This window comes from Coturnix japonica, chromosome 1 (genome assembly GCF_001577835.2).
Source record: "Coturnix japonica isolate 7356 chromosome 1, Coturnix japonica 2.1, whole genome shotgun sequence".
Classification (NCBI taxonomy): domain Eukaryota; kingdom Metazoa; phylum Chordata; class Aves; order Galliformes; family Phasianidae; genus Coturnix; species Coturnix japonica.
The window spans coordinates 155,017,205-155,030,862 of NC_029516.1; the positions used below are offsets into that span (position 1 = coordinate 155,017,205).

Here is a 13,658-nt window from a genome sequence, read left to right on the forward strand (position 1 = left end):
TAAAGGAGAATCAATCTGTTCTTTGTCAACCAGCTTCTTTGGTTATTAAATCTAACTTCTGTGTGTCTACTTGTGAATGTGAGTAAGAAAGGGAGAAAACCAGGGAATTGCAAACACGATTATCATCTGGACCTTGCAGTAAGGATGGATGCATTATTTTGTAATGGAAAAAGAAAACCCTTCTTTCAATTTTATGAACTTAACCTCAAATTATTTAAAAATTGTATTGCTGAATAAACTAGTATATGAAGACAAGCAATAGGAATTTTAGAGGGTAAATTTGAAGGAGTATTAGCTATTCCATGGCATGTGTCTCTTGCTATACCAACTCAGATCTAGCGTGCCTTTTAGTTAGCTGGATGAATGCATGTCCGGTTTCACCCTCTCCAACCTAAATAGGGCCTTTGTTTGCTTAGAAGAGGTTTTCTCTCCACTTCCCAGTGCCCTGTTGCCCAGCTGTGCTTGCATCCTGATTTTTGCTTTCATTGATAGCAAAGAGCTGGTCAGCTCTTAACAAAGTTTCGGAGTCTGGCATATTTCAAAGAAGTCACAATTTTCAGTGAAGTATTATTATAGTACAATTATAGCCTTTACATTCCTAGTATTGCACAAGTTTGTAAATACACATTGAATTATACAAATAACTACAGTAAGGCATACAAAAGAATCTGAAATACATTTTTATGTGTTTCAATATGTTTTCTTTAATACTGTTTTGTATGTATGAGGTTGTTGTAGGAAGAGAAATAGTAAAAGGTACAGCTCGAGTACCTCATGTTTTCAGCTGAATCCTCTGGCATTGGAGCAACAGTTTGGACAGCTGGGAGATTTTTGCTGGTAGCACCATTCACAAAGCTGGATGACGAAGAGGAAGAAGAAGATCCTGAGTCTACTGCACCTGTCCCCCAAAAAATACAGGTCTTAATTCAATCTGAAAAAAATATAGCTTTTAGAGACTTTTAATAAAGTTCTTGTCTTAGTAATCTACTTTTAAGTAAGGAAATCATGTTACTTACTCTAAAACAATTAAAAGCATTCAATGTGAGTATAATATAAATTAATACCTTATTTTGCTGATATAGTTATAATAAACTTAAATAACTACTGAAAGTACTGAAAGTCAGGCAAAATAAATCCTTACCTCATTTTCATTATTCCCAAATTATATTCCAAAGATGAAAATATTTTTACATCATCATGTAAAGCAAGATCTTTCTAAAATAGAGGCATATTTAAGATGAGCTTGAGAGGAGAATGGAAGCTTAACTATTATATTTTTTTCTATAGATACACACTTCTTGGCTGCCCAGTTGCAACTATAGGCAGAAAATAAAATAGAAATTTTAAAAAATAACAGAGAAAATAGAAAACACACATTCCTTCCGCAAGTAATGGAGGAAACCAATGTTCAAAAGAATAATAATACTCTAATAAGATTCTAATTTTTACTTTTTCAGTTTCTTTCCTCAAGTCAAGGAGTATGTTTAGACCATAAAGGCAGGGAGGGCAGTGAGGGTATCATTTCAATGGGTTGTGAACAGCTGCCCAGGAAAAAGATGCAGACAGAGTGTACATTTATACTTTATGTGATCTGGGTCAGAGCTGAGGGCTAAACTTAGACTCTAAATGCCAATCTATCATGTTTGCTGAAACGGCACTGTGAGTTCAGACTCTCTGAAGCAAAACAGAAAAGGCATACAGTGGCCATGAGCGGTAGCAAGAGAATCCTGATAAATGCTGTCAGTGTTCTGTTACACAGTCACTGCGTAATACATCATGCTAACATAGGTACCAACAATAGTGGTGTAGTTGGAGGGATGGCTGTGCTACCAGAGTTGAGGGTGACGAGCAATAAGGAGGATTTAACCAGTTTAGCAATGAGAGGTGGAAGAGCCCAAAAACTGAAGCTTAGGGATCAACTGCACTGTTCTAACACTTTTTAAAATAATAACTGGTAGGTAACTCCTTGTTGCTGGTCAGTGTTAGTAATTGTGATACAGGTAAATACAGCTGCTTATATATATTGTTCAATTTCTTAAAATAATAAATAAAATCTCAGGAAAGCCTTTACAGTTTCTTAACTGCTTAGACAGCCATCTGACAGTGAAGTCAAGGTCAAATACTGGTAGTGGTGAAAACGTTTTAGATAGGAGGGACAAATACATATATATTTTTTCCTTTGAATATATTTTGTTGAAAAAGAACTTAGGTAAAGGTTCTACTTTTGTCCGGTCGACTAAAAAGAGTTATATTCAAAACAATATCAAAATGAACTAGGCTTTCTTGTGCTGCTAAAGCAACGATAGGTTCTTCTCCTTCCAAAGTTTCTTCATAATGGCTTTTATCTAAAAATAGCAGTTGCAAAGTTATTTAACCAGTGATGCCCCCAGCAGAGAAGGCTAAACAGACTATGGACTACATGTTTAACGTGGCCTAGAGAATCAGGGCAGGAATTACAGACATCAATTATTTAACAGCAGAAACAGATTCTTAACAAAATGAAGGAAAGAAATTTCTCAACAGAAACACTCAATGCATTGAAAGGGCATCAGTAACACGCATCTCATTTCATCATGACAGTGACATTGACTATGACAGTGATGACATAGAACATAAACACGGATTCCAATCCACGAATAACTTAAAACAAAGAAACAAACAAAAACCCCACACCTTCTTCAGAAGTCCAGCAAAGAACAGATCTCAAATATAAAATTACATTGGCATGGTATCTGTGACATACTGTAAAATCAGCTGTAAATAGGTTTGGGGGGACACCTAGTGTTTCTAAAAAAATTCTATAATGTTTCTTTTTCATCACAGTAAAAATCTCTGTTGTTTAATGAAATTATCTTTACTACTCTAAAGTCATTAGTTACATAGATGATTTTGCAGAGTCTGCATGTATATAAACGAGAAAACATGGATAATTGGCATCTACATCTCAAAAACTGACATACTGATAATTGTTTTAACTTAGTTAAAAATCATGAATTGAGGATTTAAATTTAATATTTATACATTTTCAATGTTATGCTAATTTTCATGGCTATTAATGCATTTTGCATTTCTAAACTGTTAATAATAAATTCAGACCTTTAAGTATATGTTGGCAAGGAAATACATTTCAAACAATTTCTTAAAAGAATCAATCAATATGTTTCATTTGGGGGAATTCATGCATAACAGACTTTACCAAATTAGACCACAAGAAGTTCAACACGCATATAGCGCATATAGTTCTGACTAATTAGATCTGATACTTGCTGGAGTTCTACCTAATCAATACTTTCCCATAAATCAAGCTAATCCACAGTCTGGGAGACAAAAACAGTTGCACTAAAAGTAAACAAAACAAAAACGTACCAGAAAAAGGAAAAAAAAAAAAAAAAAAAAAGTGATAAGATCTATTAAAAAAATTTACAAAAGAAACAAGAAAAAAATAAACCTTTCGACCACAGTGAACCATGGTATCTGCAAGACTGTCCTCTACTAGAAGTGGTATCAGAGATGTGACTCATTTTTAAATGCTATTACTTACAAAGAAGTGCTACTACATTCCAGCCAAAACACTCCAGATCTTTAACCAGTGAGGAGACTGAAAAGCTCACACTACTCAATACAATTTGGAAAACAAGATTTTCATTGTAGAATATTTTTTGCATGATACAAGAGGACCTAAAAGGAAATCCATTCAAGATTAACAGAAGTAGCTACACAAAAATGAAAGCATTTATAGAAATGATAACATTATTCAGAGCCTCTATTACTCCCATCTGCTTTAGGATTATTACATTTTTAGGTCTGTTTGTTTGTTTTATCCTTAGAAAAACAGAAAGTTATATTACCAGGTATTAGAGGTAATCTGTAAAAGGAAAAAAAAAAAAAAAAAAAAATGAACAAATCTTCGTATTATTCCACAAAGTAGAAAAATGCCAAAAGCTTTCCCTTCATTTTCTGCAACCCCAGGGAGATTTTCATTTTCTCAACCTCTGACAGCAGTTGTGATGTCTGTGAAGAGAGCTCTCCTCTCAAGTGCTTTTGCTTAGTTTAGAAAGAAAACACAGCAAAGCTGGACATTCAAGGAGTTTAAGAAAAATCAGTTGCTCTCCACAGGTAAGGATTCATTTATGATAGCAAACCACAGCCTTCGTGGTCAACAGGCTCATTCACAAAAGGACAATTCTACTATTACTATTTGAATAATTAAGTTCTGTACTCCTTCTGTAGTCACAAATAAATGATTACTGAGAAAAACACAACTGGAGTTAAATTAGGTAGGTTCTTACTGAAAAACCTTCCAAAAAGGTTGAATAATTTTGATTGACAGATAATTGCAAAAATAAAATAAAATAAAAAAAAATAAAATAAAATTAAATAGTAAATAAAATAAATAAGAAATAAAATAAATAAAAATAAAATAAAAATAAAATAAAGTAAAAAAATTAAAAAGTAAAAATAAATAAAATTGGAGCTCCACAATGTATGCTATATGCCTATCTAGGAGTCTTTAATTTCTTTGATGCATAACAAGGTATTGGTGTATTAGGCATACAAGTATCCTTTACTGCTTGAGCCACTGGAAAAGTTTTAGAATTCCTGGATTCTCAACTTATTCAAAGGCTGCACAAGTCCAATGTTGCAGTTTTCAAAGACAGTAAAAATAGACCAAGAGAAAATTCTGTAACTAACAATGGACAAGATCCAATCTTCCTTTAAAAAAAAAGAAAAACAAACAAACAAATAAATAATATATATTATATATATTATAATATATATATTATTATATATATATATATATATTATAAAACACCTTTATTTGAAGAGTACAAAAACAGTAACAGGAAAGATGGCTGGAAAAAAAAATAAAAAAAAAATCACTAAAAACAACAAAACCAAAGAACAGACAGGAAAAATGAGGGTCACAAAAATATTGGAGGACAATACCTGTTGTATTAATCATACTTTTTGGTGTAGCTCCTGTTGCAGCAAAGATATTAGGTGTACTACCCGGCGGCAGTCCGCTTCCCGCTGTGGCGGCTCCAACTGTGGTCACAGCCAGGCTGCCTGGTGGGGGCTTCTTCACTGGTACGACCACACTCCTGCAGGAAAAGGAACAGCAGATTATGAAAACTCCACAGCAGAATCACCAAGGACTTTGTTTACTATGAGATTACACTCCACTATAACACTCTTGGTAAGGTCATACAATAATGGCAGTTTCCTTAATCTTTCTGGGTAGATGAAAGCTGTGTTAAGTAACTGTTGTCATTAGTTCCAGGTGATGATGAAAAACCTGACTTTTCTTTCAGTGCCTCCAAAATAGAAATGTGTCAACATTTATTGATAAGCTATTGACAACAGTATGAGAACCTGTGTTCTAGATTTGCAAAGACAATGTTAAGATACTATGCTAATGTATCTTAGTATGCAAATACTAAGCATTTAATCACAGAACATGAATTTTATGCTCATTTGAAAATAATATTTAAAAATAAGCCTAGAGAATTTGTAAGCATTTTAGACGGGGACATGCCTTCCACATAAAAATGGAAGATATATATCACATATACATACATACACAGACACATATATATACAGATGACCTATGGCGTTCAAACAAGCATATTTTCACTTATGCTTATCTAATATTAAAGCACTTAGTCTTGCTAGATTTTAATTCAAAGCCTAGTGATGCAAATTGCACTGGTGATGCCATTGAGAAAGTTGTGTGCAACTGTTATTTTCTTTAGGTTATCTTGTTGACAGTGTACAAAGTGCTCACAAACAACATTTTTTTCTTTACTCTTTTCATAGGGGATCACAGCATCAGGTAAAATATCTATATTCTGTACAACAGTTTTAACTCTACCCTGAAGCAAGTACTTCCTAAAGGTAATTCTAGGCATACAGATGGTTTTCTGTCTCCTTCCATTTGCATTAGGAGATGAGTTAGCAGAATTCAATAGCTATTGATTAAGATAAGTGATCCTAAAAAATTCCTTTCCTCTGATGTTAATGATCCCCTACAATCCTTGCTGATATAGTGTGTTTATAGTACAGCCGCAGGTGCATAAAACTGAGCCTACAGTGGTAGACTAATCTGCTATGTAATGATATGAAATTTCCTAAGATTAGCTCCTGTCCAAGCAAAAAGATCTCTAGAGCAATTAATGCTTCAATCAAAGACTCTGTTTCTGGAATACTTGAACACTTGAGTTCAGGAATACTGAGTAGGAACTGACAAAAGCAGAGTCCCGACAGTGTCACTGAAACACAACACATCTTGTGCATCTGAAGCAAAAGTATCTCCTGATTTTATTGATCTCAAAAGGAAATGAAACCATTCATTACCTACAGCATCTCTGTACAGAACTGCAATAAGGAAGCTAAGATTAGTGCCAATGAAGTACTAATTTGAATATCCCACAGGTGATAGAGCATAGGTACGGGCTGTGGCATTTCATCCTTGGGGATTACTCCTTTCCCTTTCCTTTTCCCTTCCCCTTTCTCTTTCTCTTTCCCTTCCCCTTTCCCTTTCCCTTTCCCTTTCCCTTTCCCTTTCCTTTTCCCTTTTCCTTTCCCTTTCCCTTTCCTTTTTCTCCCCTCTTCTCTCCTCCCCTCCCCTCCTCTCCCCTTCCCTCCCATCCCCTTTTCTTTCTACTTTCTTCTTCCTTTTCTTTTTCCTTTTCTTTTTAAGTAAAATATTTCTCTCATCCTATAAGGCCTCCTATTTCAATCTGTTAATTTGCTGATACAGTGTTACAGAACTATTTCCTATTTCTTTACTAACTTTCCCAAAAATATGAAGCCAAATTCAAAGTCTCTCTCCTTAGCTTCAGAGAGTTCACTGGTCTTTCACAGCATTCAAAAGATCATCTACATCGCAAAACAAGGACTGCATATATTAAATTCATTCCTCAGACACAACAGACTGGCCTCCAGGTAAAGTTTAGAAGACCATTTTATTAAGAGCGTAAATTAAGACTGAAAATCAGCTCCTTTTGCAAAAAAAGGGACAGTCTTCCTCATGTTCCACAAGTACTGACGTTCTACATGTGGTTTGTGTTCTTTTATGGTACGAATCAGGACATGAAGATAGGTCAGGTGTTATTTAATTTAAAATCATGAAGAAACATCATGAGAAACATCTCTGCCATAAGAGTATGTGATATCAGTGAGACACGATCCACCTAGCTGAAAGAAAATGCATTTTTCTGACATGTCATACATGGTAATCTTGTCAAAATGTCTCATTCCTACTAATAAAACAAGACAAAGCAAGCGAAAATACAGAATGACATGCAGATGAAGTAGACTAAGTAGACGTATGAACAACACAGTAGAATGAACAAAAAAACATGCAAAATAATCAAAGTAGCAACAGAGCGAGGAAAGTAAAACAGAATGACTGCTTTCAAGTTCAACACAAAACAACATTCTTTTAATCAAACCACTCCAATAGCCCATAGGGTGAAAGGAGAAGGCAAATCAAACCAAAGAAGCTTTATGAAAGATGCATAGTTATTTACCTGAAGATAATATAAATGGAAGAAATAAATTTATGTGATAGATGCCTTATATACAACCCTGACAGACATTCAGATATTTCTCTCATGAAGAAACAGAAATCTGTGAACTAGAAGGAAATATCATATGTAATTCTGACATTTCTTTTTAGGCTGTGTTTTACACAACATATTTCAGACTTCATTCCAAAATTGTTCACAATTTTCTGCAGCACATAATTCCAGTCCCAAATGCTCATCAATGAGTTAGTCAGCAAAGGCTTAGTACCAATTGACTGCAGCAACCAATTTTCTTTTTCAGTGCATCAGGTAGTTTGCAGTTCTAAAAAGAAATGTGCTTACTAATGAATATTCTGTTGCTCTGAGTGTCTTTCAAATTCTACATTAAGGTCTGAAGTAATCGTAATTCGCATCTTGTTTAACACGAGTGCTGGTTCAACCTGCACATCACTCACACAGTGCATTAAACAACCTCAGCAAATGGCTACAGAATTTGTCCATGGTTTACTAATTCACATTAAATGTTTAGATCGAAAATTACACTGTTAATGAGTTGAAATGAAAATAAAATAAAAATAAAATTCTCAGGTAAGCTTTCTTTAAAATTTTAGCCGCTCAGTGCTGGTGACAGACAAATCAGATTGTACAGCAGTACATTTTCTCTCTCTCATTCTGATACACATTCTGAATCTCTTCTCCATTTTAAAATCCAAAAGCTCTCCATCTTAATCACTCTGGTCGATCTACAGGTAAGACATATAAGCCTCCAATACTGGATGTCTTCTACTATCTAGCTGAGCAGCAGCAATGAAGCTAGAATTGCTGTAAAGTTTTATGGCTGAATAAATATTCTTGCCCCTACAGTCCTTCCCCCACAGCAGAAAGCAAGAGGATTTCTCTCAAGCTAAGAAAGTTCATGTTTTTCAGCCTGGAGAACACAAGATTCCAGGGAGAGCTTATTGTGACCTTTCAGTAGCTAGAGGGGTCCTACAAGAAAGATCAGGAAAGATTCTTTGTCAGGGAGGGTAGTGACAGGACAAGGGATAATGTTTTTAAACAGCAAGAAGGCAGATTTAGATTAGATCTTCAGAAGATTCTTTACTCAGAGGATGGTGAGGCACCGGCATATCTTCCCAGAGAGGCTGTGGGTGTCACATCCCTGGAGGTGCTCAAGGCCAGGATGGATGGGGCCCTGACCTGCATTCTCCATGCCTACACACATCTTCAGTATATTATGAAAAATGTATACTGTTGATTACTCATTGTTCAGCCTGTTTTCAATCTCAGACTGTGCTTCAAATCTGTAACGTTTGTTAGCATGTATTAATACCACATTTTGAATCCTACTTTAGAAAACCTTGTATTAGGGTGATTGCATTAAGATACATTCATCTGAAGCTCAGAAGGAAAGATGTAACTCACAGTCAACAGTCATGAAGAAGAAAAACTGCAGAAGGAAATGTGAGGTATACTGAAGATACGGAAGAATCATAGAACTATATAATATGTGAGGCTTTTGCAAATGAAGTCTTAGTGCTGAATGTCCAGTTACTGATTTTTAAATTATTTTATGTAATGCATTCATCAAAACTTTGGAATTTTAAACTACAAAATAGGCTTCTAATCTACTGAATTCACTTTTCTTCTAAATAAAGGAAGAGAATGATCTCAGGAGTGGTTTTAGAACAAGGAAATGAAGGTCTAAGTTTTCTTTATTTTCAGATCAAGCAGGAGTTTCAGTGTTCACCTCCAGTGAGAATCACAGTCCCTTGTACCTCCCTTGCATTTAGGATAAATTAGCTGAAGCATCTAAAAGAAGATAAAATACTGACAAGAAACAAGGAAAAATTGTAAGAGATAAAAAGCTATCAAGAAAGATGAATGGTCATGGCTGAACAGATAAACTGAAAATTCTGCTAATGTAATGAATTTGAAGAATCTGAATAGAGAGTAAGGTAAAATGTCATATATTAAGTGCCTGAAAAATAACCGAATAAAGAAAAAACTAATAGCAAACATGAGATGTCTGGGACAGGGGAAAGTACTTAATCTTGTATCCATGATGTAAACAAAAATAAAATATAAAAAAAAATCAAGCACTAAAAAGCATCAGTTCTCTAAAAGTCAGTACAAATTTAACATCAATTTTATACAGGTCTATGCAGGTGGGGGAAAAAAAAAATAATAAATAAAATAAAAGAGGCAGAAATCCAGTATAATTTTCAGCTACCTATCTACTGAATCATATGATAGAGTAAAACGATGCTAGCTTCTCCTGATAAAGCATACCTAAACTTCAGAGACATTACAGCTACAGTCTCATGTACTGAATATGAAAAGATGCAGACCAAAGAGGTTATAAAATGAATATTTAAAGATCTACTTGTGCACAGATTGCCAAATAAGAACAACAGGAACATGATAACAGCTTAATGAAAAACAATCAAGGATTAACTTACCAAATTTTGGTTAACTAGAACCTATTAATAAACACAGGATGAAGTTGTTCTAAATAAACAGCTGGGACAGAGTAGCTCTCCCACATTTTCCTCCATTTTATTTAGTACATCAGAGGCTATGACACTGTCCAGGAATACAGACAATGCAATTTCAGCTCCCTTCTTTGTTTAACAGGATCTGAAAACAAAATTCCTATTCTTTTGGATGTATTTTAACTGCTACTTTAGGAAAAAATAGAGTGATCTCAACTATTTACTATAAAAAGTAATATTTTCTCCTCCTCCTTTTCTCACTGTTATTTTTTTCTGTTGATCAGTAAAATTTATATATACACATAGATTCTACCAAAACATAGAGACTGTAATACTTCCAAATATAGTCTAAATATAATAAACATAGTTATTGATTTAAATGTAATTTTAAAACACCTTCTTTTTTCAAGCTACCTGACAGAACATGTATCCTGACTGAGTCTCACCAAATGTCCACCTTCTGTATCATATAAGATATGAGTGATTCTCTATTATTCTCTACCATCCACCTTTAAGCCACTTTTCTGTGTGAAACCAAAAACCAACTATAAAAAAAAAAAGAAGTTTAAAATACTTCAAAAGTGGGTCCTTCAAAATATTTCAAGATGTGGTTTTAAAGAATTTACCGAGCATTTGAACTATAAAACTCCATAATATTCCAACTTAGAAAGCAATAATGTCATGATTAAAGGTAAACAAGATATTTAATAGAGAGAAAAATAACTGTTCTTACTTCCAGGAATTCAATGTTTTCAACTTACACAAGAATGCTTCCTATTGGAATGATTCTACTAACTACAGAAAATATATATAAATTATCTCAGTTTGAAAGAATAATAAATGATAGGTACAACCAAGAGCATTCTCAATTTCAAAAACAGCTTTGTTCTAATAGCTCTCTACTAGAAAAAAAGTAGAATGGATAAATAAATAAATAAATAAATGTAAACTTTAGAATGCAGTCCTGGGTAGAATTAGAAATAAATTCACAAATGTTTGTGGTTTGAGTTTTCTAGTGGGACAAATTCAAATTGACTAAAACCCAAGAAAATCCCCAAACCCTAAAATCAACAACAGATACTGATTTTTGTTGGATGGAAGATAAGAATGCACAAAGGAATTATCCGTGAGTTATGCCCCATTAGTTGCAAATCTAGGTGAAATAACCCTTTTGTGTTTGCTTCTAAAAATGTCATCCGGGATGCCGTTTTCAAGGAATTCAGTTTGACATTAAAAGACATGTCATAACTTTGAGAATCTGGGCTCACGTGCCCCAGAAAGCTGTTTATATAGCTCATAATGTAATTACAGCTACCTTAAGACAGATGAGGCAGAAGGCAGCAATATATTGAAAACTAATTGAAAAATGCAGTTGTCCAGAAGCACTTGTGGTGAAGAGGTCTCTGAAAAGCTGCTCAGAGCTCCAGAGTTTGAAGTGAAATTTTTGATGTTGTCACTCTCAATCTATTGAATCACTGACAGACAATCAAACCCGTCTGGCTGGCTGGCAGCTCATTTTGCTGGCAGGTGGCAAACAATTAGACACACCAATTTGTGCCTCCTGATGACATTAAAGCATGAAACTAAGTTGTATGCAGAGCCTAGTGATTTGTGTGAAAGCATTTCAAAAATAATACTCTTTGCCGTGGCAACTCATTTCAGACTGCCACCTCCCATTATGGCTTTGAGCAGTGAAGACGACAGACTTGAGTTACGTTCGGGGCAAGGCCGCTTCTGTTCAATCCGTCATCAGCGCCCCCTGAGACCTCAATCCCCTCCTTTCATCAATATCACCTCATCATTTACATTCGATAGTGCTTGAACGGCTGCATACATTAACTGCGCAGAAGTCCTGCTCGATAAAACATGTTGGACATATTTTCTGCTTTTATATTTCATATATAACTGCAAAAATACTAAAAATGCACTGCAGTGTGTTAGACAGTGACTCCTGTGAACACATAACCAGTGCGCAACTGCAAGAACGTACAAAGCAAAATGCATCACGTTAAATGATAAGATAGAATTCTTAACTTGAATGCTATTTACTGGAGTTCACTTCATGTGTTATTTACCTACGTATAAAATAAGCAATTATAGCTACAAAAAGCCTTTAAAACAACATAGATGTTCTTCATTTTCTAGTAATTATTTATTACTACAACTCTTCTATGAAACGTAGCCATCCAAATGTAAACTTCAAACAAATAATAATAATAAAAATCACTCGGAATACTTTTTGATTAAAGTGAAAAATACATTTCTGCAATCTTGATTTGCTGATAAATGCAGAATGACTGCATGTGCTTCATAAAAGCCAACAAAAAAGCTGAACTGAAACAAATAAAATCTGGCAAAACAATACACTCTATTGCTCACGATTCTCCCCAGAGAGCATAAACATGACCAGTGGCCACAAGGTTCAGTGAAGTACCAAAAGCTGCATAAACTACTGCAATAGCAATAGAGCCTACAAAAACATGGTCCAAAGGCATAGCGTTAGCTTCTAAAAAATATGCAGTATGTATTATTTTGATTATTAGTTTATTCTGGTAAACACTAGTCTATTTACATGAAAATACACTGACAAGCAACTAACCTGTAACTTTTTTCATTTTTTTTTTTTATAAATTCATATATATATAATATAATTCATATATAATTCAATATATTATTATTGAACTATTATTGAACATTTGCTGCACAACCCCCTTGAAAATTTCAGGGTTGGGATCTCAATCTGCTTCTCCTTTGCAACTTTGTAAAGTAAAGCAAAAAAGTCACTATATTTGCCTCTAGAGATTACCAGAAAATTCATGTATTTACTTTGAAACCATAAGCAAAGCAGGCAGATAACAACGCATAAACAATGGTCAGCATTCAGAGATATAGTCATGAGGTCCAAACTGCAAGTTCATGTTTTGTAGGCTAAGAACACCCGTGTTTTTATGAAGATGCCAGGAGTTTAATAATACCCCTTCAATTGTGGAGGTAGTAATAAATGGTTTCTTGAGCCTGTGGGACTTGCCCTAAACCTGACAATGTCTCCTTCACAGTTGTGGGTTATAATAACATCTATCTCAACCTACAAAATCAGATAGCAACATGTTCTATTAAAGAGGAAAAAAAATAATGTCCTAATGAAGTCAATGCAATGATATTAACAGAACTATTTATTGAACATCTAAAATAAATGCTGCAGCGATATGTAAGCAGCCACCATGTTTCAAGAAGAATCTAATTTCCCTTTCGTGCTCACTGTGAATAGAGGTTATAGTCAACTGATGCAAATCCTCTCAACATAGTATTTAATGCTTTTTAATAAAGCTGGATTTACTTTCAGGAATATTTAAAACTCAGTCACCCAGTAAATTTTCGAGGTTAAGCTCCCGGTATCTAAAGGCCAAAAAACATCATGATGGGGTAATACGCCACCATGTGAACTCAGCTTCTTCTGAATTAACAATAAACATCTGAATGGAGTATTTTTTATTTATTTTTTTTAATAACCAAGGTAGAAATTTAACTGAATAGGTTCCTTATTTATTGACGTATTTATTTATTGTCCTTACAGTTATGTGCTCAGTATCTGCATATTCAGCATAAATTTCTTCTACTCCTTAATGTACAAAAAGAG

At 34.3% G+C, this 13,658-nt stretch overlaps 1 protein-coding gene across 16 annotated transcripts in view; it reads right to left on the reverse strand.

Annotated features, from left to right (window-relative positions):
* Positions 1-13,658, reverse strand: part of NBEA (neurobeachin) — a 460,919-nt gene that overhangs the window by 272,323 nt on the left and 174,938 nt on the right. For 15 of the 16 annotated variants that reach the window (XM_015851986.2, XM_015851985.2, XM_032442135.1 and 12 more), the window contains 2 exons: positions 4,948-5,102; positions 772-898 (listed from right to left, as the gene is read on the reverse strand). In XM_015851986.2, coding sequence (XP_015707472.1) covers positions 772-898; positions 4,948-5,102 — 282 coding nt within the window. The remainder of the gene's footprint in view (positions 1-771; positions 899-4,947; positions 5,103-13,658) is intronic. The other variant, XM_032442134.1, reaches the window with a different exon arrangement.